Source organism: Oxyura jamaicensis, chromosome 3 (genome assembly GCF_011077185.1).
Source record: "Oxyura jamaicensis isolate SHBP4307 breed ruddy duck chromosome 3, BPBGC_Ojam_1.0, whole genome shotgun sequence".
Taxonomy (NCBI): Eukaryota; Metazoa; Chordata; class Aves; order Anseriformes; family Anatidae; genus Oxyura; species Oxyura jamaicensis.
Genome location: NC_048895.1, coordinates 116697457 through 116721463, shown reverse-complemented (window position 1 = coordinate 116721463; position 24007 = coordinate 116697457). Strand labels below are relative to the sequence as shown.

At 45.3% G+C, this 24007-nt stretch overlaps 1 protein-coding gene across 2 annotated transcripts in view; it reads right to left on the bottom strand.

The window, feature by feature from the left end:
- Nucleotides 1-24007, bottom strand: part of FBXO16 (F-box protein 16) — a 38716-nt gene that overhangs the window by 5855 nt on the left and 8854 nt on the right. For both annotated transcript variants that reach the window (XM_035322558.1, XM_035322557.1), the window contains 6 exons: nucleotides 22091-22126; nucleotides 13978-14184; nucleotides 12660-12824; nucleotides 11627-11832; nucleotides 5339-5444; nucleotides 705-930 (listed from right to left, as the gene is read on the bottom strand). In XM_035322558.1, coding sequence (XP_035178449.1) covers nucleotides 705-930; nucleotides 5339-5444; nucleotides 11627-11832; nucleotides 12660-12824; nucleotides 13978-14184; nucleotides 22091-22126 — 946 coding nt within the window. The remainder of the gene's footprint in view (nucleotides 1-704; nucleotides 931-5338; nucleotides 5445-11626; nucleotides 11833-12659; nucleotides 12825-13977; nucleotides 14185-22090; nucleotides 22127-24007) is intronic.

Here is a 24007-nt window from a genome sequence, read left to right as displayed (position 1 = left end):
GGACAAAGCCCTTGTGAACTACGAGGAATTTTACCAAAATCTGCAAAAATCTGTGTGCTTCTGAAAGATATCAAAAGCTTTCCCAGCAGGCTGCAGACACTGAGGGCCTCAGGGAGATGCTGGGTTTATCGGGAGGTGAGGTCTGGATGAATAGCATCGAGAATCCATGTTGAATCTAGGCAACCCTAGACTGAAATGGCAAAAAAAACCTGTTTTGATGGTGTCAGGCTGCCTCCTTATTTTTGGAAGGCACTCCCAGATCAGCTGTTTTCTCAGCTGTTGTCTCCCTGGAGTTGATTTGCTTTACCCCCTAACTTTCTGAATGCTCGGTACCAGTTCCTCCTGGCATCTGTCCAGGGCCTGGCAGAGCTCGTGGACTTTGGACTGAGCCCTGCTGCCACTTACGCTCTAAGATCTCTTGCTCTGCCACTGAATATTAGTGAGCGAAACCCACGTGAAGCCCATGCCGGTGTTCAATATCATGACAGAAGGTGGGTCTAGCAAGTGCTAGATATGAAGCGAGAAGATCTTAGCCGTATGTTCTCTTCTGAGGCAGCAAATCTCCATCATCTGGATTCCCACCATCCAAAATGACTGCCTACGGAAATGTACTGCCAGCACCATCTCCTCCCCTCTGTGCACGAAATCTGGGTACCAGCAATCTCTGCAATTAGCTTCCACTCAGGACACGGCGGCATACTAACGTGTAGACCTGGCGTTCGTCCTTGTGAAGCCTTTCTTTCCTCTCTCACGTGGTTTTGGCACTGGGGCTCGAACAGGCGCTGGCCGTATCCCGGCGTTCCACTGGGAGCTCTGGGCTAGGGCTTTTGCTGCTGCTTTAGGGGGCAGGTTCCCGGCTGACTGGTGAGTGGCCCAGCTGGGACGAACCGGCGGTTTGGGAACAGGCTCGAGATCTGCAGTAAGTGACAGCTAGGAAGAGAAGGCAGTAAGCGTCGTATTATTATCCTAACAGTCTCAGAGGGAGTGAAAATGTTGGAGACTTGAAAACTTCAATCTGTAAATGATGCTCATAACGATGATCCAAGCATATCTTACTGCAGTGACCTGTATTCTGTTCTAAGTTTACCTTAAGGACATAAAGATCCAATTAGAAATTGATGCTAGTAGAGCTAAACCCACGTTAATTGGTTCTCAACATTAATTTGTATCTTAATGCACAAATTCTCCCCTGTGCATATGGCTCTGGCCAATTCCAGTCTTGCTTGCTGTTTGAATTCTCACAGTGTAAGGGATAAAGTTTATTTTAAAATACTGTCTAATGAGCATTTTACTAAGCAGTTTAGAAGTTAAGCAGAAATAAAATCTTAATGACACAGTGATTTTTCCTTGAAAAAGATCCCAAATCTCCAAAAAAGCACAGGTTGTGCATACCAACAGCTTTGGCTTTTTTTCACTGCAACAAATTATTTGTTAATAATAGCGAACAAACACCACCAAAACCAGACATCGACACAGAAACTCATTAAAAAGCAATAAGGGCAGATAGTCTTCTGTGAAACTAGAGTCCATGGTAAAACAGCTGTGCAGAAAAGTCAATGCTGTTCTGCAGTTCCTGCCCGCCTCTTTCCCCTTTCCATTATTTGAACTGGCAGCAGGGGCAGATATATGGTGCTTCGTGCCTCATTGTCTAGTAATGAACAAGCAACCCAGCAACTTCTGATTATCGGCCTAAGGAAAGGCCAGGGATTATGCAGCTGGCTAAAATACTCCAGGTTCTTAGCAGTTCTTGATGAGTAACAGAGAGGTGGTGTAATATAAGCAGCTGCAGCTTTTCTGTCCTAGGGAGGAAAGCACAGCACCACAGAAGCAGGAGTAGTTGCTGCACCACACCTTCCTCTTCAGCTCCTGTGTCTGTGGTTGTTCAGTTTCAGAGTTTATAGGGACAGATGGGTAGAGTGTCAAAGCCAGGCTACGCCTTTAAAATTAGAGTGACATATACAAGCTGGGTTTGAATTTCCAGACGTTATACTGAGCTATTTTCACTCTCAGGGGTAGTCACATGTAGTTCAACATGATTTCCTGTATGAATCCGTAAAACTCAAGATAAGGTTTGCAGTATATAGGTGGTGTAAATGTACACTGGACCGGATCGTGCTGCATTGCCAAGAGCCCTGGATCTTCACCATGGGATATACCCACACAGAATACAGATGTGAACCATCCTCCAAACACCAATTCCCTATCCATATGTCATAGGATAATTTATTCCTGACTTCAAATGCTGCAATCTTATTACCTTAGGCAGTGAGGCAAGAATGACTGATCCTGTCAAAAAAAAAATGTTATTTAGTATGCACTAAAAATAAGTTGGTAATTCATGAACAGCTGTGAGGGTGGAGCAGTGTCTCCAACGGAACCAAGCAGGCAGGCTGAAAGGCAAAACCAGCCCCTAATTGCTGACACTGCAGTCATTTGCAAAGCTGTCAAAAGCATCAACCTGCTGGATTTTTACCTTCCTCGGAAAGCGTCTGTGAATTTTGACATTTGAAGGGGATGTGCCATCGAGCTGCCTTTTGCTGAGAGCTGCAGAAGATTCCTTATCGGAAGTCCTTCAGGGAAAAGACTCTGTGTAAAGAACTCTGATGTGGCAGCGGCGATGCCTGTGAAGGGACCTGTGGGGTCAGAACCGAGGAATCACAGCAGGGCAGCGCAGCTCCATGCCAGAAGGAACAGGAGGGAGGAAACAGTAGCCCAAAAAAGGGCCATGTGTTCCATGCCTGGCCTGCTAAAAGCCCAAATGAGTCACTGAACCCGTAGCATTCTTCACTTTTCTTTGCACGATACTGGGGCAGCAGCTGCTGAAGGCAATGTAAGCATGAAGGTGGCACAGACAAGCCACAAAGCCCTGATCCAAAAAAGGGCTTAAAGAGACAATTAACAATGAAACTGTAATCTTCAGTGTAAGGCATTTCCCTGCATAAAGACAGAACAGGCGTTCCCACCCCACCGTGGAGATGGGGGAGTTGCGTGGCCATGCGTATGAAAGAAAGTGGCCCTTCATTCAGACACCTAATTAACTTAATTTATTGTAATGCACTATTTAAGGTAATTTAGATAATTTACTTTAATTTATTGTAAATTAAGTGTGAGTCTGGTCACATTCTATGCTACTGTTTCCACGATTACTAATAAACTCCAAAACCCCACAAGTTTACCAGGAGGAGACTTCATTCACCATATGCAAACCTGGAGCCAGTGGAGGTAATTCCAGGACTCAGGTCATCACCTTAATTACACGTTTCTTCTATTTTGGTGCGTTGTTTAGTCTCCCGAGCTTAGAGCTCCATATAATAAACCTTTTTACATCTTCATTGTTGGCTGGAATATACCTCATTCCCATCTACTTTCTACCCCTGATTCATTGATCTATTTAAGAGCTTCATTTTAATTTGACTTGATGTTTGCTTGCTTGGGGCACTTATTCTTTCCTCGTATTCTATTCCTTTTCCAAGGATTTACTAAAAGATTTGAGTATTAAGCTGCTTTATTTGGAATTGATTAAGTAAGAGTCTTTTCACAGGTCTTCATCTCAACCAGATTCTCCAGTGCTACCCTAATAATGAATGGAAATTAATTTTGGATGATTCCTAGTGAGTTTTACGTATTCTTCTATGCATCAGCCTACTGTAACCTAACTTTCATTGTCCTGTAGTGTTGTAATCATTAATGGCCAGCGTAACACCAGGATTATACCTTGTGATTACGTGGAGGAAAAGAAACATGGCCCTTGTGCTGAAATTTGGACAGCTCTAAACTCAAAGCAAATACAAGTGTATTTTCAATGTAAATGTCTAGGAAAGAGTGATGCAGAACAGACTACGCCAGATTTTTAACACAAAAAGAAGCCAGTGGTTCCAAGATTGCACAAAATAAAGACATGGAGCTCACTAAATCCTGGCTTACACAGTCCTAACCGGCCAGAAGGGACCAAGGAAGGATGGTGGACCTCTCAGGCCTTGATAGCATGCAGTAGCTTTAGGAATCTTCCCAGGGCTTTTTATGCAGTACCCACTAACTCTGCGTGCTCCCTGAGATGCAGCGTTTTGTGAATAATAACGTCTCTAAAATTATGAGAAGCGTAGCCAACAAAAGGGGACACATGCATAAAAGCAACTCAACCCTGTACTGATGAAATTCATAGCAAAAACTCCCCCTGACTTCACCTAGAAGGATTCAGACTTGATGTTGGGAATGAGACTAGGTGCTCGTGCCCTGCTGGGCTGCAGGTGACGTAACTTACAAGCTCCTAAACTCTAGGGAAAGAAAATCAAACTCACCTCTTTCTACCCTGCACTAAGATTCTTGCACTTCTGGACTGACAATGAAACAGCTTTAAATTTGAAAATGAGAAGCTATGGTGGAATGAAACTCTGTAAGGGCCCTCTGATCTAAGGGCTACAGAGGAAGCCATTGGAGAATGGAAACTGTAAGACACAGGCTGAATAACTTTAATTATATTTTCTGTTCTTTAACACTGGCTGAATCTCTTTCCTAGCAAACAGGCTGTATTTGGGTCAGGCCTCTCAATCTCAGGAGACAATGCCTCTCTTTTATGTAAACCTCCTTTAGCTCAACTCACATGCGTTCCCTTGGCTTTCATCGCTTGGGAAACATGCTTCCAGGTTTGCAAAACCTCCCGATACGCTTGTGAGCACATCTTTCTTCTGGCAGCTATTTGCTGCCATACCTACAAAAGCTTAGACCCATGATGCTTTCTGGAAGCCTGACTTCCCTAGACTCCTTTCATGTGAGGATGCCCTATTTTACCCGCAACGAGCACAATGAATCCTCAGTGTTAAGACCGTCGGGCTTCTTGCTGAGGCTCAGCCCAACGAACAAAGCATAAACTAACTTCAAACTGCAACAATCAAAAGTCGGGAGCACAGAAGAGCAGCTCTGGGGAAAGATGTGAGCGTCATAAGCGATCCAGGGCTTTGTAGGCCATGGAAACTGGTTGTCAGGACACTGAGCAGTAAGCAAAGCGAGGGGGGAGCAGATAACCAGATCACTGCCTGCACACAGACGGTTGCTGTTCTCTTTTTCCCACCGAAGGCAGATGGACTGTGTCTAGGCTGCAGTGAGAGGTTGCCCCTGGAGCAGCCAGACATGGCATGCTTTGTGTCCTCCTTATGCCTCTATCGCTTCTGGCCATATATCTCCCCTGGGGACAGACACAAAATGCGCCTGGCAGCCTCCTTACAGTCAGGAGCAAAGTTTTGCAGTTACCGAAGTTAAGTAAATGCCCTGAGCTAAAATATTCCTGGGTGTAACTGACACTGGACCCCAGATGATATAATGACAAGCCGGTGATACTTACCAGTGATTTTGCCTTCCGGAGCTTATTAGATCCACGACCTGCTCTCTTTTTTTTCTCAGCTGCCTGCCGGCTGAGGTCTGGGGTCTCTCCTCCTCCCTTCTTTCTCCTGCAGAGTAGAACCGAATAGTATTAACAAGTGCAATGGAGTTGGTTCCCTGGGGTTGAGAAGAAGAAAATCCCTTGTGATATGCCACCCAGAAAGACATGGCTTAAGCTAATACATTTTATCTTGTACCTGGAGCAGACCAAGAGCGCACAATCAGTTGTGGCTCAGAGAAGAGCGGTAATTTGCTTTTTTTTTTGAAGTTATGATAACTTCACAGCACTCAAACGCATGCCCTTAGCTTGAGACTTACAGATTTAAGCTAAATCCACATAAACAGTGTTACATCAGCTTAAAGGAATTCACAGAAAGGGAAGTTTCACTAAATCATGTCAGTTAAATCCATGAGGTTAGAGGACTGCCTCTCAAGTTATTCATCGTTTTTTAGCTAAATATTTTTTCTTGTACATGTATATAAATTTATTTGCAGCTATTATTAAAGTTACTATAATTAACTGGCAGAACGGGAATATTCCAGTGTGTGAAAATTAGGTAAAGTACACTGGATTATGGCCAGCTGTCACATTATTCCAATATCAGGAGTAAAATCAGTACTATGAGACAGTTTTTGCAGGAACTCAGGTTTGCTTGGAAGGTGTTTGCTCCCCTTCCACATCCAATTCTGCATATCACAGGGAACTTTACAGAAGCAGTAAATTGAAAGCAGCGACTCCTTGTGCTCTCTGGGTTCGTCTCCCAGCTCCATCACCAGCATCTCTGGGCTCTCGGAAAGAAAGCTAAAATGCACATTGTGAAAAAAAAGTACGATTTTACGGGGTGGAAGCAGACTCTAAAAGCAACACATCCTAAAAAAAAACAGGGCCACACCATGTAACATGCACGTCCCCACCAGCAGCCGACACCACTACATGTTTGCTATTCACCAGCCCCAGCCCAGCTGCAGACCAAGAACCACAAAGACGAATCAGACAAATTATTCCAAATAGCAATTTGAGGAAAATTACCATCTCTTGATAAACACTTCACTAACAGGCAAGAGAGAAAATTCAACCCAAAATATTATTATAGGGAATGATCTGCTCGTCTTTAGATGGAACACAGTCCCTTGCCAGGAGGAGTTAGCACATGGAATGATCTCCCCTTGTTACAACTGGGAGTGTTGGAAGAGGTAAAGGAGAGGCTCTGACTCCATTCTGTATAAGCCTGTTCACTTAGAAAACTAAAAAAAAAAGAAGTATTTATGCAGATAAAATACCAATAACCTGTCAAACCTGAGCTTCTGGTCATAAATTAAGATATGAAGCTCTACTGCTGTGTTCTAACGTCCATGTCCATGGTGTCAGAGCATCCCTCTGCGGCAGGTCCTCACCACGATCTCACTCCCAGGTCAAGGAAATAAGGCAAATAAGCAGTGAGGATGAGTTTCTCAGCGCTGCAAAGGAAGACGGCGTCAGAGCTGAGCTGGGAACTTCAGGTCTCACTCCCAGTGCTGAACTCAGTGTTTCTCACCCCACTTTTCTCTCTCAAGGAATGTTTGAAATTCCCACAAGCCTAAGGTTTTAAATTCCCACAAGGGAGTATTGGGCTGGCTATTCAGAGACATGAAAAGCGAGAGGCAGGCGAGAGGATTCAGAAGAGCAGTGAGACAGCGTGCCCTTCGCACGCAAACCAGCCCCTTTTTGTCAGACACTGGGCCTAGGCTGCTGACAGAACAATTACTGAACGTAATTATTTTCTCGTTGGGTAAACACTCCAGTACAATATGCAACTGTTTTTAGAGACGGCCTATGCCCATAAATTATCCGACTGAATTAACGCTGGCTCCTAGGAGCCAGGGCTGGTTGCAGGGGGGGGGAAGGAGCTTTCATTTCGGTTGAGCTGCTGTCACGAGGAGGAGCGGGGCTCTTCCTTGAGGCACAAGGACGCAGTCTTGGCAGGGGTCCAGCGCTGGGCTCGAAGCAGAATTCATTAGTGATGATAAAGTGGGAGGCAGGGCTTTTTGATTTATCAGCACCGAGCGGCACACCACCAGATGCCTCCCAGCAGAACCGTACGTGCACGGCCGGAAAGAAGCCCCCCCGCTGGTCCTTTTTAGGCAGGTCGGGGTCCCAGAGGGAGTTTTATAACTTGGTCCCACACTGCAGATAAAAATGCTTCGCTTCACCTTCGCAGTATTGCTCCGTGCTCCTGAAGAGACAAATCCGTCCTCGCTGGTCTCGGTTCTGTTTGCATTCAGCTACTGGGACAGCTCGGGCAGAAAACAAAACAGACCTAAAAGAATTCACCTTTATGATAAATTGCTCGCATACGTGCAGCAACACTGAAAGTCGCTGCTATAATTCTACCGAGTGATTTTGATAAACCCTTCCAGGCAATTTGTAATTCTACCCGCCTGTATCTCTCCTCTGTCTCCTCACCACTCCCTCGGCTACGCATCTGCTCATCGCTGTGCTTAATTTCACTGCTCAGTGACTACGAAGCTTTTCCCACACTTCCCCATCTAAAGCAAATAAACTTTCAGCGAACATCCTCCAAGATCGCTGCCCCAGCTCCTTCAAAGGAGCCGTGGGCAGGTTTGCCAGCGAGGCTCCCACGTGCCGTTTTGTTTTTACAGTACAAGCTCAATGCCTTTCAGAGCAAGCACCAAAAAGATCCATCAGAAAAAGATTCAATTACCATCCAGATTGCAGATTAACCCCATTCTGCTGTCCTTCCGGCACTACCCTGCAGTATTTCTTCTTCCCAGTGGTGTGAGGCACCAGCACTGGCCAGGCCAAACCCTCGCCCAAGTGCTCGACAGAAATATTTTTAATCGTTTTTCAAAGGTAAACGCCCAATGATGGCCTTATAAGCCAAAGCACGCATTTTAGGTCTTACATGCCGAAGCACATATTTTGTGTTACATCTTTTAGGACTTCCTTTGACTCCACGCTCCTGCAAAATGGGAAATTGAGCGTAGCTTGGTACATCTCCTATGTTTTGCTTTGGCTAAGCAAGGCCAAGTTCTCTGCCACGGATTCTCAGCAGAGTAGTTCTGATACTGCTGAGGAAGGGAGCTTGCAGCTAATGATTCCTCTGCAAAGACCAACAAAGGAACAGATGGTGGCCCTGCCACTGAAATGACAGCATTTTGGCTGCAGAGACACCCCGCTATGACGAACAGGACAGCTCTCTCCTCTCTTTGGACCAGAAAGCAAGCACAGAGCGACGTCCGGCTCAGAGAAGATTTCAGCCAGTTTCAGAAGCCAGGAAAAAAAATAATAAAAAATGGTTGTTACCTCTTAAATTCTGCAAAATTTAACCTGACATTAGGCAGATTAACTTTGATCCAAAGAAGTAGCCAGTGACTAGTCTCACACGCTGCTTTGATGATGGCGTCAGGTATTCCTTTGATGTAATCGTGTTTGTTCACAAGGAATTTTCGACAAGTCCCTTTTTCCTCCCCACAGCAGAACTCTGGTTTGTTTGCTCATCGCTCTCCTGCCACCCTGCAGGCCAACAAAAGCTCCCTCTTGTCCTTCTCTCTCGGCCGTCACGTCGGCTGTCTGCTGCTTTTCTGCTGGTTCTGCTGCGTCCTTTTTATGCGTGTTTGTAACCTGCCTCAAGAAAATAATAGTTCCTGTCTGTGTGCATTCGAACTGCAGCAAAACTCATTTCCTCTCCCAGGCTACCACTGCACAACCCTATATTAAGGGAAATCAACCCTATTGTTTTAGGAATCTCATTTTACATAGATTTCACTACTTCTGACACTCGCTTTACATGAAGAGTGGATGTTATGCCCTTGAGCTCCAAGAATTCGTCTAATCTGAACAATAACTACACCTCACACAGCCTAGGGGGGCAGAGATTTTTATCTCGCCTCTCTGCTCTACTTTACAACCCTGTACACTGGTCAGGCAGGGTCTGCCTGAGCCTGGAGGCTGCAGCAAGGTGGCTCAGCTTGCACAGCACTCGCATTACACTCCCTCGCTCGGGCGACGGAGCATTGCCTTCAGCAGCCCAGGACAAAGCCTGGCACCACGGAGGGGCACGCTGACCACGTTGCCATTGCCAGGCAGCCAAGAGCTGCCAAAACTGCTGGTTAGCACTGCCACCTCCAGCAGATGCCCATGCTTGGGGACAGCACAAGCCTGGCACGTGACGTGGCACTGCGGACAGGGAGCCAGGTGGGGTGCCGAGACCAGGTCCCCAGGCTGCTGCCCCCAAGAAAGGACAGAGAACAGAGATTTAGTGGGAGGACATCTGGGAAGGGGCTGCAGACCACAGAAAAGAAGCAGCAGAACGTCTTCAGGTAGCTGGGTCAGCACCTGGAACGGCACACCCGTATTGCTGAATAGGAGTCATTACAGACAAGGCTACACACTAGCAATTACTTTCAGCTTAAGTGATATTAAAGGGAGATCCTCGATAAACAAGTAAATCTCGTAGAATTCATTTTTTTTCTCCTTGCGATAATCCCCTGTAATTATGGATAAACGCCAGATTTGCTAGATCACTAGGCATTAAAATATTCTCCGTCGCATACGGGGATAGAAGCTCAAATCTCACTTAGGAGAAGAAAACAGTCAGCGTGCTTACAGTATCATTAAAAACTCAATCGTTTGCATATGGTCCTCAGCTGCATCTGCAGCCCCGTGCTGGAAAAAGTGACTTTTAAATGCTTCGAATGGGGGCTGTCCCTTTTCTGATGCTCAGCCATGACCAGCCCTAAACTCACATACGCCCTTGGGAAAGGCTATGTGGAAACACTCAACACAGCTGAAAAATAACACCAGCACCATCATTTGCAACAAGAGGCATTTTGGCAAAATATTTAGCTAAACGCCTCAAAGAACTCTACCTAAAATGGCACCAGAGTCTGGAAACATACCACAGAAAGAGGGTGAGGTGGAAACTGGAATGCTCTTTGAAGTGCTGCAGTATCCGAGGACCAGGGGACGCGGATTAAAAAATGATTCATAAAAGGCTTTTGGGAACTTTGTGGAACACCCCGGAGGAGCGGTGGGTCCGGCAAAGTTAATCACATTGAGAAAGAACCCGTGCAAGTGTGCTACTGCTGAGCCAAATAATCACCGGGCTGGGGTAATTCAGGGCTTGGTTGTTCCTGTGCACAGGGCTAATCTCAGCTCTGTTGGTTATAATGTACGGTCTTGGATACTTTCGCTGCGGATTAATTGGTTCCCAAGGTTTTTGTTGGCACGGTGAAGAAGAATATCCTCCTCTCTGCAATTTCGGTTGGGTGAGAAGCTGGGCAGCCCTTCTCACGGGGACTCACACAGGAAGGAGGCAATGGTCAAGGTAATCCATTACCTCTCAACCAGGCTCAGATGAATAATAACATCGCCACAATTTCGTGAGTTACTACACATCAGCTGAACTGAGGTAACTGCTGTGAGCATGGCCATGAAGAAAGGAGAGGCGGCAGAGACTTCAATGAGATGTGGGCCAAATCCTGCACACAGACAACTACCACGGCCTCCTTACTATTGCTCCTGCCAGTGCTTGTTAACGCACGGAGATCCGACCACAAGCCTGAGATTCTGAAAATATCTTCCACCAGATGTGTCAAAGGAAACCATGGGACGGCCCTGACACAAGTGAAAAAAAATATGCTTTGGGTCAGAAAAGCCTTTCTTTTGCCAGTTGCTGACCAGGTAATTCTGGGAGCCTAAGAGCCGATGGAGATGGGCAGTCTATGCCAGGCAGTGTAGATACAAACACTACTCATTACTTAAATATTACATAGTATATATACCTGCACCCCTTTTAAACATCTAAATCTCTTTTCAGCCAGAAGATCCTTGAACTGATAGAATTATATTTTACCACAATTAATTCATTGTTCCTCTTCCGTGCAGACACTGCGTATTCCTCCCAACCTTGCAGCTTTGTTTAAAAACTCTTGAACAAACCGTTGTCCTGATTCTTCCCATTCCAGCTGTGTGACTTCCCTGGGGGTTACAGCCTGTTTTATAGGCAGACACTGACAAGCTCTGCAAATGCTCTGCACAGAAAGGACACAAATTGATGCAGCTGCGACTACAAGAGGACCAAGATCAATAAGAGAAAAGGGAAAAGGGCAGCACTGCGTGCTAGCTTGGGTGTGCAGCCAGGCTGGTGAACTAAAAACCCTTCCAGGCAGCTTGGAGCACAGGCAGAGGGAGCTTGCAGAGGACGCGGACATACTCTGCTACCACAAACAAAAGGCAAGAGACTCTTACGCCTGCCTAGCCTGCTCGATGGGATCGTAGTTGTCGAGGTAGTTGAATCGGATGGTGTCTGTAGGATGTCTGTCTGATGACCGCCACGGCGGGAGCTCTTTTTTCTCCTTGTTTGTCCTCCTTCCTAGCACAGGAGGTTTTGCCTCTGGGATGTTGCTTCTCACCGGTTGCACGTCAATAACTACAAATTCATCCTTTGGAGGAGTCTAATAAGAGACATGAAAAGAAGACAATACATTTTTATCCTACAATGAAAATTAGATTTATTTTGCCTAACTTTAGACTTGTAAGAATTAGGTATTAACTCAAAATTGGTCTCTCCAGGCTCTGTTTTGGTCACTGGGCAGAAATAGGTGCCCAGACAATGCTTGTCATCGTCCATGTCCTGAACACTGTATTTAGATGAGCGGAGCTGTTTTTGGGATGTGTTGGCTTGATCCATGGACTACAGAAACAGCCTAGGGGGAAATTTGGTTAGAATTAGAGATCTGAGTTTTGAATTCAGGGCAGAGACTCCTACCCTCACTGCTTCACAAACCAGGCATCCAGATCAATGAATCTCAGGAGAAAACAATGGCTATGGAGTGATGCTCCACCCTCCCAGAAGGGCCCTGCCACATCTGAAGGAGACAGAATGGGAACAACATCAAAGGCTCTAACAGGCAGATTGTGTGCTTTCTTTCCTTTTCACCAGCTAGACTGATTCTGACACTTCAGCAGGGGTCATGTTGGGCACCCCACTCCTGCTTATCAGATTGAGACAGGCTATCATATGTTCTGAAACCTGGGGAAGAAGGGAAGGGAACACCCTGAAAGGATAGGAGGAGAGAGAGACCTTGATGATTGCTTCTCTCCTCACCAGTGAGTTTTTAATTTTCCCCCACCAGGGATGAAGGAAAAGCAGAGCACATGGCAATACATGAGTTTAGATTCTAATTTAAAATTGTGTCTTCATTTTTGCTAATGGGAGACCAGAGAAATATAAAGTTAGGAACTCTGCCAGCCCAGAATTTTCCCACCAGTAGGAATATACCTTTGGTCTCGTAACATGCAGCTCTTTCACCATCTCAATGTAATGTTTCTTCCAGATTCCTTGCTCAAAGGGGGTTGGAGAGAAGTTGATGTACCAGCCAAAGCGCAGGCACTTCAGCATCCAAAGCTGATCCAGTTCAGACAGGTACTTCCAGTGCCAGCTCACCTGCGGATGCCCAGTAACCACATGTATGAGCAGACCAACCCCTCAGGGTTTCAAGCATCCAAGATTATATCTAGAGACTTATCTCCTGTGGATGCAGTTCCCTGTGTCCTTAAACCAGTACAATTCTTCAGCACTGTTTACGCTCCATTTAATCCCAAATTCAAGGTCTTTCCCCATGATGTGCTCATGTATAAGTGTTGGCTGAACTCCAGCGTAGGGCAAAATACTCTAAAAATCACTGGCCAAGAGGAAAGACTTCAGCTTATTTGGAGCAACTTCCTGCATTTTTACTCAATAAGCACACAGACGTCGGAATAAACCCTTTATTTCTTTCTACTGACAAAACCAGAAAAATATCCTAACCTATCTGCTCCCTGCCTGGGAATGAATACTGTGAATTTTGTCTCCATAAAATATGATCTGTTGGAGAAAGAAACTAAAGCAAGTTTTAAACAAGCTGAGATCTTGATGTATTAGTATTATATTACAGAGTGCTTTAACCTTAAGCTTTAGTGCTTTTTTTTTTTTGATATTGCTGTCACCAATATCTAAGCTTATTCATTCATAACTACCTTGGGTGTCACTTTAAGGCATGAAAAGCCATTTTTGGAGTCTTAGCAGACTGAATCCCTAGATGCTGTGCTCAAAAGCACATTGATCACTTCTCTGCTTCTCCACAGCCAGCGCTTTACCTTCAAGCATTTTAAAGGATCCGTTTTTTCTCTATTTTGCTTAAAGCATCATATGTACTTCTTTACAACTAACACGGGGCGATACTTTTCAAAGCAACTAACGATTCTGCACATGGAAGTACTTTAAAAGAACATGGTTTTCAGAAAGTCCCAGGCCTCCTCCTTGGGAACAATCAGCCTTGTAAATTGGCACACGTGAAACGCCTAAGAGCAGAACACCCCAAATTATTCTTCCCTTTCATAAGTCTCAGCCAATCTGGTTTAATTTGGGGTGTGGGGAAGTGTTGCATCCAATCTCACACAAGTGCCGCTAAGCATATGGCACCGGGTTGCAAGGTCAGAAGGCATTCTTGCATTATTCAGGACAGCACTGGTACAAATTTATAGTAACTTAGTGCTGTTTCTTTTTGTAACTAGCTTGACTTGACTTTCTGAACCTTGGTACGTGTTGGCCTTTTTACCTGTGCACATCGACAGAGGCTCCGTGGGTCCAGGAAGGAAAAGATGTACAAAGACAGCACTCTGGGGAGCCTGGTGGTGAAATCTAGAGCTTCGGTGGGAACTCGATCCTGTAGCTGCTTGGCACAGAATTTCTGCTGGGACAGGGAGCAGCGTTCCAAAAGGTCCACCAGGATCTTCCGCCTCTGACCATCTGTCCACTTGTCAAACTGAAAAAGGAGTTTCAGGTTCTGAGAAACCGGAGATTCAGCTTGTTAAAATAAAGCACACATGTAAGGCAAGGGAAAGTGCATAAGCAGCAGCTTCTGGTGACTCACTCAATAGCAAAGCACGTAGGAACTGGGAACAAATGGAAAAGCTACATTAAAAGAAACTCTGAAGCCACACAACATATGATTTATAATCCTCAAAGGATCCCGGATGGCCTAGTCCAGGACACACTCATGCTCACAAGACTCCTGGGACCAGTTTTGAGACTTGGTTTCACTCATGGAAAGAAGGAGGCTCAGATGTGCATTTACAGGATTGGGTCCTAAGCCAACTGCTGCTTTATCTATCCTGACACTTATATGTCCCCCAGTACTGCAGCATTTGGGAGCCTCACAATTTGTAAAGCATTTATTCTCACACAGGAGAGAAATCCCCACTGCCTTACAGAGAGCTGGAGCAAAGAGAAACATGATCAATTGCCAACGTCTCACAAGGAAAATCCATGGTGCAGATCTGGCAGCACGGTAACAGAGATTTTTCCAGGCATTTCTGTGCTTATGCCAGCCATCTAAAGAGGAGGATTAAAACAGTCGGACTTCACAGTGGGAAGGAGCAAGCACTTGGGTAACCAGACGAACACGTATCGTTGATGCAACGGCACCAGCGGGACACAGAGTGGGGCAGAGCTGTGTAAACAGGGTGGGAGCAACGGTGGCGGTAGCCGGTGTTTAGCTTCTGTTGATAGCAGGGGCTGGAAAGGGCCCCGTCAGCAGGAATCTCTTGGGAGGAGACTGACCTCATCGCCACAATCTGTGCAATCTGCCTCAAAACCTGCAGGAGCAGTCCTGGCTGCGAGGGCAGCGCAGGGTGCCAGGAGGGAGGGAGTCTCAGGGGACCATTTCGGCAGGATCAACAGGAGTCCTCGGTGAGATCCACAGGCAGCAAATGGCGTGGTAAAGGTCTTCTTCCAGAGGCAAAATGCAGATTTTGGTGAAGTCCCACTTCATCCTGCTTCCTAGCAGCTTCCTGAGGCAGGATCAGCTGCAAGACAAACTCACCTTCCTTACGAAGGGCAAGCTCTCGAAGTGCTGAGCTTCTCCTGAAGCGCTGCCTTCCCCTGCTTGTGTCTTCTCTTCTTTCCCATGCCCATAACACACGCTCGTCTTTCAGTTTCCTGAAGCCAGCTTTCCACAACCAACTACTGGCTCTCCACGGGTCAAATCACAGTAATTTCTGCATTTAACCTCAGAGGTATGTAAAGAACTTATTGAAACGTGACCTCCACAAATTAAAAATAATAATAATTTTGAAAGTGCAGCTCTTCACATATATAATATATATAAAACATATAATACATATAATACATATAACATATAATATTGAATTATATTTATATATAATTAAACAATTTATCCAGCTCCCTACATATAATCTTCTATATATGAAGATTCATATATATAAATATATGAGAAGAGCTGAGTGAGTTGTTTAATGCTCAATGCCCTTCCCTTTCTTTTCCTTTCAGAACATCTTTCACTTACATCCTTTTCTTTCCCATTCAGAACAAAGCAGACCAGATATTTAGATCTTTTTTCCTCCGCTTCCCCACCAAAAAACTATGGTCAGCTGGCAGACTAGCAGAATTATGGTCTAAAATAGACTGTGCAGATGAAAAGTAGCTGAGAAGTAATTTATTGTCAGATCATTTTAATGAACCCCTTTTCTTTATTTATTAATATTTTATTTATTAATATTTTATTATTTATATTTTATTATTTATATTTTATTATTTGTTTCTGTTTTATTATTTATTTATATTTTATTTTATGTATTTAACTCCAGTACTGGACAATAAACTATGAGAAGAAAATATCTCTTCTCCTTCAGACATCTCTCCAGGGCCTTCAGCTAGGTCAGCAAGGAAAAGAAAGGGCACAATGGGCATTCCTGAGATCCCTGAGACAAAAGCCAAGAAGAAAGCTCCCAAATGCCCATGCCTTTTCATACACAAACAGACAGGGAATTAAGGAATACACCCTTTCCCTCCCATCCCTATTTTGCATATAACTTTCACCTCTAATGAAGTTCAGCAGAGCAAAAACTGACGCGGGGCTTTGGGATCTGGCACTGGGAACCACGTCCCCTGAGACCACCCCACCAGACCAAGGTGCACCAGGGGGTTCTGGACACTAAAGACTTTTTCTCTAACATGGTGAACTCCTCATTAATGCTACATCCTCTTCTCATTAAACAATCTGCAGTCACCGGTTTGCAGGTAAATTTCTCCCATATACGTTCCAGACACGGGGGTAACTGGCTCATTGCTCTCTTCCACACCAAGAGGTGAAGTGAACCGATCAAAGCAAACGTAGCTTCTCTTTCAAAGGGGCACAATATTTGTTCCTGGTTAACTCTTCCCATCCAGCCACGGCTTTGCAATGAAGCAATTCCTTCCATCCTCCTCCTCCCGAGCTGGCACTGTGAAGGAAACCCCCTCCAGACCAGAGTCACGCCGCCACCAGCACGGGGACGCGCAGCTTCTCCAGGCACTCGGGCAGCAGCCAAGTAGTTAAGCAGGCAGAATTTGTCTCTTTTCCAGCATTCACAAGCATGTCCCCATCCCACGTTTGGCTGCCAATCCAACCAGTCAGACTGGATTCCCCTTCTCAAGGCTGCGCCTTCCCCAGCCGCAGCAGCCAGGGAAAGGTTTTCCCTTGCTGTGCCTTTCCCCCCAGCCCCGGCGAACAATGGCTCTCCCCGGGGACAGTAGGCCCTGCTGGCCACCACACCGGTCCCGCGATCGGTTTACAATTAATCCCTGAGTGCACACACACAAATGATGCAGCCTGACACGAAGGGGGGAGCCCGGGACCTCGGTGTGAAGAACAGAAGCTCTGCTGCTTAACCTCAGAGAGGCCCTTTTCTGCTCTAAGAGACCGGTTGTTGTACTGGAACGGGACATAATCCTGGCTCCCAGCTGGTACGAGTTCGCAGGGTTACAATCACACACAGGCACCTCAGTGCTCTGTGAGGGTAGCACCGAGTCCCCTGGTCATCGAGGCTCTCCAGGGACACCCCAAGTGCAGAAAAACCTTCATGTAGATGTAGAGGGTTCATCTCGGCAGGAACAACTTGCCTCCCCTCCAGCCATCTCCTCCTGGTCCTGAACATGGCTGAGAAGAGAAGGGACAAAGCAGGCAGGCACCCAGGATCCACACAACAAAACCCTAAACATCGCTGCTGCCAAGTGGCTCCTTGTCAGGAATTAGGATGTGTACCTTTTTTGCTTTCACCCCTGCACTTCGACACCTAACCCTGAAATTTTGGAGGAGGAGACTCCCAGGAAGGCTGCTGAGGGGCACGGAAAGCCAGCAGCTGGGTGACGAGGAGCTGGAGCCATCGCTTCTGCACCGTGGCACCAGCACGGGGTCAAGAGGTGACCAAAGGTGGGGGCTGTAGGGTATGGGACAGAGCTGCCCAAACACCACTGCTCTGGGCTGTGGGTGTCCTGTGAAGCCTGAAGCTGCTTCTCTGAGGGTGACTGTCATCTGCAGGTCCTGCATCTGATCTGCCGTGCTGTACAAGTGCCTCGGATGTTTTGGATGGCCCTAAGGGACTTTCCGTTTGTGTTCCTGAACCTGCCCTAAACGCCCCAGCTCCCACCACGGTCAGTGATGGTGCAGTCGATGCCGTCAGTGAAGCCTGGAGAACAACATTTCAGCTGAGCAGCCACCACTGCTGCCTCTCCCCCGGTTAATAAATGTGCCCAGGGCCATTTTCTAGCGATGACACCAAGAGGCAGATGATGCACATGTCCGTACCATCACGCTCTCACCCTTCCCAACAAGGTGGCTGAATCCACCCTGCTCTTTTGGCATGGTTCCTGGCTGAGGCTGATGTCCAAACCGTGTCTGAACAATGCCTGGAAAAGCGCTACCGGCCCAGGCCAGAACTGTGCCAGGGAACGTGCTAACAATTTCATGGTGTGGATGAGCAAATTCCAGGACCTGGGAACATTCGGATGCGCTGTATTAATTATTATGACAAGATGTAGCCCACAGGGTGAGTTGAATCATTGTCTGAGCTCCCTGACTTGTCTACATCTCATTTGGCTTTAGCGGAAGCTGCGATGCTCAGATCACCTGGAGACACTTGAGCTTTAGGTGTCTTAATCTACAAGTTCAACCCCAGCCTCGCTGTCAACATATTAACCCGGGTGTCAGCCTGATAGCGTTAAGCATTAAGGTAGAGCAAAATGCTTTTATGTATTGTAAATTAACGGGAGGAATTTTTGGCTTGCAGTATTGAAAGAGAGCAGAAAGGGAGGCTGAGAGGGAGCACGTCAAGGCATCTGCCCCAGGTGCGATATAGAATAGCAGCTGGAATAAAACAGAAGAAACCAGCAGAGAAATGTTAACCCTTTCCCCATGCAATCATCAAAAGGGTTTCAACAGAAAGACAGCAGCGTAATTTATCTTTAATGTTTTTCTGGAAAGTATAGGGGTTAAGGATTTAGTGCGACAGCAGTTCAGCAGAAATGCCTCCCGTAAGATCAAAGCCTGCAAATACTCAAGCATGGGAACAGCTACGTGGGACAGGCTGCCTGCTGCCGCCACGCACTACCGCTGCTTCCACGCTGTGCAGCTTCAATGCCCCGATGAGTTGAGAGCAACCTGAGCCAGCCAAAAAATTGTACAGGGTCCCATCATATGCCTTGAATACTGCAGGTGACAGCACAGCCAGTCCCACTCCCTCTGGGGCTGCCCAGCCATGCAGAAGCAGAGAAAAGAAATCCCTTCAGGTCACGCAGTTCATTGACTCTCAGCCTGTGTTTTAGGGACCACAATAGGTTGGGAGACATCAAAGATGTTCTGTGAGACAATTGGATAGAAATAACAAAATGAAAACATACACGCATAGTCCCTCAATGCATGCAAATAAAATGAGGAGGAATAAAATAAACAATAAACTTAGAAAAATTAATCTAATCTTTGTTGTTTCTATTTTTTGGCTGGCTGTAAAGGATCACCACTCTGGCAATGCTGCAGAAGGAAACAGTTCTGCTTTCCCAGATGGTTAGATGGTTCTTCAGCTTAAAAAGGTTCGGAAACAATGCTCTAGTTCATCTCCTACTGCAAGGCACCTCACCTAGACCATTCCTGACAAGTGTTTGTCTAACCTTTGCTCAAAGGACTCCAGCACTGGAGATTTCCACCCAAAACCCCCAAGGCAAGTTTTTCAGGCAGTGAATTACGTGTCGATTTTGCTGGTGTCTAAATTGTATCTCAATAATTGTGATTCAAGCCCATTTCTTGTCCTACCCAATGTGAACATGGGGATCACATTGTTCCCATCCTCTTTGTGGGGAACTTTTCTGTGTTATTTATTGGGAAGATGTTACTAGATCTTTTATCCATCTTCCCTAAAAACAGGTCATTTTCAAATTTTCTGGACCTAAGAACATTGTCACCTATGACCTGTTTTCAGAAGCATCTCCAACTGGTCCTCAGCTTTCTTAAAATGCACTGAACAGCACTGGGAACAGCTCAGCCCTTTGGGATATTCCCCTTTTTTACAATTAAAAGGCAGTCATCTCGTATTCAGTTTGTGATGCATCATAACTCCCACCAATTTTTATGCAGAATTGCTGCATAATCGAGTTTTCTCATATCTGCAGTTTTTGTAAATGTCATTCTTACGTGTAGCACTTTTCACTCATCCTCATCAAATTGCAGATCATTTCATTTTGATTTCTGATCTCCAAAGTTCATGAAATCACTCCAAGCCCGTTATCACCTGCAAATCAGTGTGTACTTTCCATTTCATCACTGAAAATACCAAACGGTTCTAGATTCGGGACAGACTTCAGCCTCCCAGTTTCATAAAAAGTCACCTGTAACACCACTGGATGTGGATACCCAGCCCCACGAACCCACCCTTCAGCAGCTGCATCCAGTCCATACCTCCTGAGAGCACTACAAGAAGGCCACGTACTCCTGGCAGTACTCCTGCCAAGTGATTTCTTGACAAATTTTCTCCCAGACTCCGAGTGCCCTAGGCTTTGCATACCACATATCATAATGCCAAAGGCTTTGAAGGGAGTTAAGAAGAGCTTTTGTGCTTTCCACACCCTTTTCATTGGTATGATGGATGGCAGAAGCACAAGGAGAATTAACTCTCAAGGAACATGATGAGAAGTACTGATCAAGTGACTTGGAAGGGTCAGGTATTTAACCTTTCAGAAGATGTTTTGGCATTCTTCATTGCATTGAGGGGAAGGTTGTTTCCAGATTTGGGCTCTTTCAGAGGGGGTTCCAATAAAAAGGTTTTTGCATTTTTGCCTGCATACATCCCATGGGCATTTTAAAGCATCCACCAATTTTCAAGAAACAAGTTTTAGGTCTGTCAGTTACTGACTACCATATCAATTCTGTTTTTTTTTTGCACAATAATCGTTCAATTATTTTGTTTTCTTGGTTTCCATGAAATCCCTTATTATCAAAACGTATGCAAGTCAACAAATTATGGAAAGCCTATTTCCTGTAAAGATGAATAATTCTTATGAGGTTAAAATCAAAATACTTGTCTATAAAAGCCAGTTCGTTTGCAAAATAAATTCCACACGAGTGACCTACTGGGCATAAAGAATAAGCACCATAGTTCAAATAAAGTAACTGTGCAAATACTCTTTATCAAAGAGCGCTGATAAGGAGCATCATTTCTGTACTTCATAAAATCATAGAATCATGTAACGCCTTGGGTTGGAAGAGATCTTAAAGATCATCTAGTTCCAACTAGATCTCCATTTAGCTTGTGTATGGTATGTGACTACATGCCTAGTTCTTTGGTTCCATTTATAAAGGTGTGCAGAGGGCTCAACCATACAGTTTACTCCTGAGCCACTTAAATATATTCACTGATTTATTGGAATAAACTCACTGAGTCTGTGTTCCTCTTTGCATAGGAGACTAAGCAGATTACAGTTGCTTTCTCATAAAGGGCTTTATATAGTTTTTGCATCATAAAAGAAAAAGCACAATGTGATATTCCAGGGGTGAGCCGGGATATTGTGCCATCGCATGCTTCGCCATCAGGTTCCCAGGTAGGTCTCTCAGAGCTGTATCCCTTCAAAGCTGCCAGCTACAACTCCCTTCATAGGCTACAGAAAGAAACAGGCATCTCTAGAGGGCTGTTCTTTCATCCTACATTAAGTGAGATGAATTACCCTCTGGAAGCACTGCTTTCTTTCTCTCTGATGACTGTACATGGAGCCTGTGATGACCAGACCAGCCAGGCTTAAATATCTGTGTTTCAGACGTGAACACTTGGCCAGAGAAAACCCATCCTAAATGCCAGCCTCGCAGTGATTTGTGGCTGGGGCAGACAAATCCTATCTCAAGTCTCTCTCTGCCCCATTTTTTCATCAAAAACAGGGTGACAGCACTTTCCTGTCTCACATAGGAGTTGTGAAGATAATGACAGTGAGAGATGGCGAGATGCTCAGTGATTAGAGCATTAGGAGCCCTATGTGTGCACTTAGTAGATAACATGTCATTTATTACCAGCTTTAAAGACTTGCTAGCAGGCAATGGCAATGTCTAAACATCCAGTATCCTCTCTGAAGACTTCACAGGCTTTTCCCAGGGCTTCTTATCCCATTTTAGATCATTTTGAAAATGAAATATGATTTTCCAAGTTCAAAACTTACAGAAATAAGGCACCGAGGAAATTTACACCTTCACCTTCATCAAAAGTACAACAGTCACAGCTCACTTGCACATCCACATGAGGAAAATGAACCCCTTTTTCAAAATAGGATATGTTATATACTCTCATTATGGCAATCTCCTGATTAATTCAGAAACCCAACTGTATTCAAATATATATTTAAAGGGAAAAGTTTACCCATTTTCCAAGCAGGGCTCTTCTTTCCTCAAATACCTGTAAAACATAAACACACAAATAAAAATGAATACTTAAAGAGGATTCAGTATTTCTGAAGAAAAAAATACAGCTTGAAAAAGCATTTGTGTGACCTACAAAATATAAACAGAATCACAGAATGGATGAGGTTGGAAGGAATTTGTGGAGATCAGTTAGTCCAAAGTCCCTGCTGGATCAACAGAAACAGATTGCTCAGGGCTACATCCAGCTGGGTTTTGAACACCTTCTCAGATGAAAGCTCCACAGTCTCTCTCTGGGCAACTTGTTCCAGTGTGTGACCACCCTCATGGCAAAAAAAAATAAATTTCCTATGTTTAATGGAATTTCCTGTATTTCAATTTGCGGCCATTGTCCCTTGTCCTTTCCCTGGATGATACCAAGAAGAGTCTGGATCTGTGTCCATGTCATCCAAGTCATTAATGAAATGATCATTTAAATGATCCTAGCCCCAGCGAAAATCCCTGATGTACTCCACCAGGGACTGGCCGCCAGCTGACCTTTGTGCTGCTGATCACAGCACTCTGAGGACAGTAAATCATTTTTCAGTCCACCCCACTGTCTATTTTTCTAGTCCACACTCCATCAGCTTGCCTGGGGAGATGTTATGGGTGACAGTATAGAAAATCTCATTAAAGTCTGAAAACCAACCAGTCTTCCTGGACCTCTCTTCGCTCCAGGACCCTGTCCCAAGCAATTCTTCCAAGCAGATCAATGAAGAGGTCAAAGTCTGCTCTCCTCATGTCCAGGGTTGTGATCCTGCTATTTGCTTTGTTCTTTCCTCTTGGTATCCTGAACTCCATCATGTTTTTGTCACTGCAGCCAAGGTTGCCCCTGACCTTCATATCCCCAACCAGTCCTTCCTTGTTTATAAGAATGAGGTCCAGCAGAGCATCTTCTCTTGTTGGTTCCTTGATGACCTGTGAGAGGAAGTTACCATCAATGCACTCCTGAAACCTCCTGGGCTGCTTGTACGCTGCTGTGTTGCCCTTCCAGCAGCTACCAGGGTGGTTCAAGTTCCCCTGTAGACCAGGACCTGTGACCATGAAGCTTCTTCCAGTTGTCCGAGGAAGGCTCCATCTGCTTCTTCTTGGTCTTTGTCATCTCTACAGCCTGATTATTGTCAAAGGTTCTTTTCAGTGTAGGATACTCCTGAAAGTTCAAGGGCTATGTGAGCACACCTACGAAGGATATCTCTGCCAGACTGGCTGCAATGTGCTGCCTCACTTCTCTCTTCTTTGCAGCTCACCCTAGCACTCTGCCCTCTCGGGCATACAGTGACATGTGGTGTCTGATATGTTTTGGTGAGACCAGAAGCTGCTCCTCCTAGGTCTTTATTTTAGAGATTTCAGTTGGAGATATTGGGTGCCTGAAAGCTCCTGGAATGGACACAATGTGAGTAGCTATCATACTGCCCTGGCTTCAATCTTAATGCAGTGAGACTGGTAGGAGGAAGAGTAAGACCAGTTGTTATGGCTCATGCTGTGCCTAGGCACTTTACAGTGACAACTAACAAGAAGGATGATCGGTATCAAAATACAGCGGAGGACATGTGATGTTGACCTTTATCCATAGGGAGCTAGACCTGAAAGCACCAGCACGTGGCTTCCCACTACCACAAAACTGCCTTTACGCTCAGGATTGTGACCTGGCAAGTGAGGAAATGGTGTAGATGTGTTTTCTTTCCAGAAGACAGATCAAAGAGAAAAAAAGCCCAGCTTATAAGTGCACATAAAAACAGCTATTAACCACAACTAGAAAACACGCTTGATCATTATAAACTCCAAACATGTTATTGCTTTGACAGCCTGCAAAGAAGGTTCCTGCAGAGAAAGACATTATCAGTGCTGATGGCTGGTACAGCAGTTGTCAGTGTTAGCT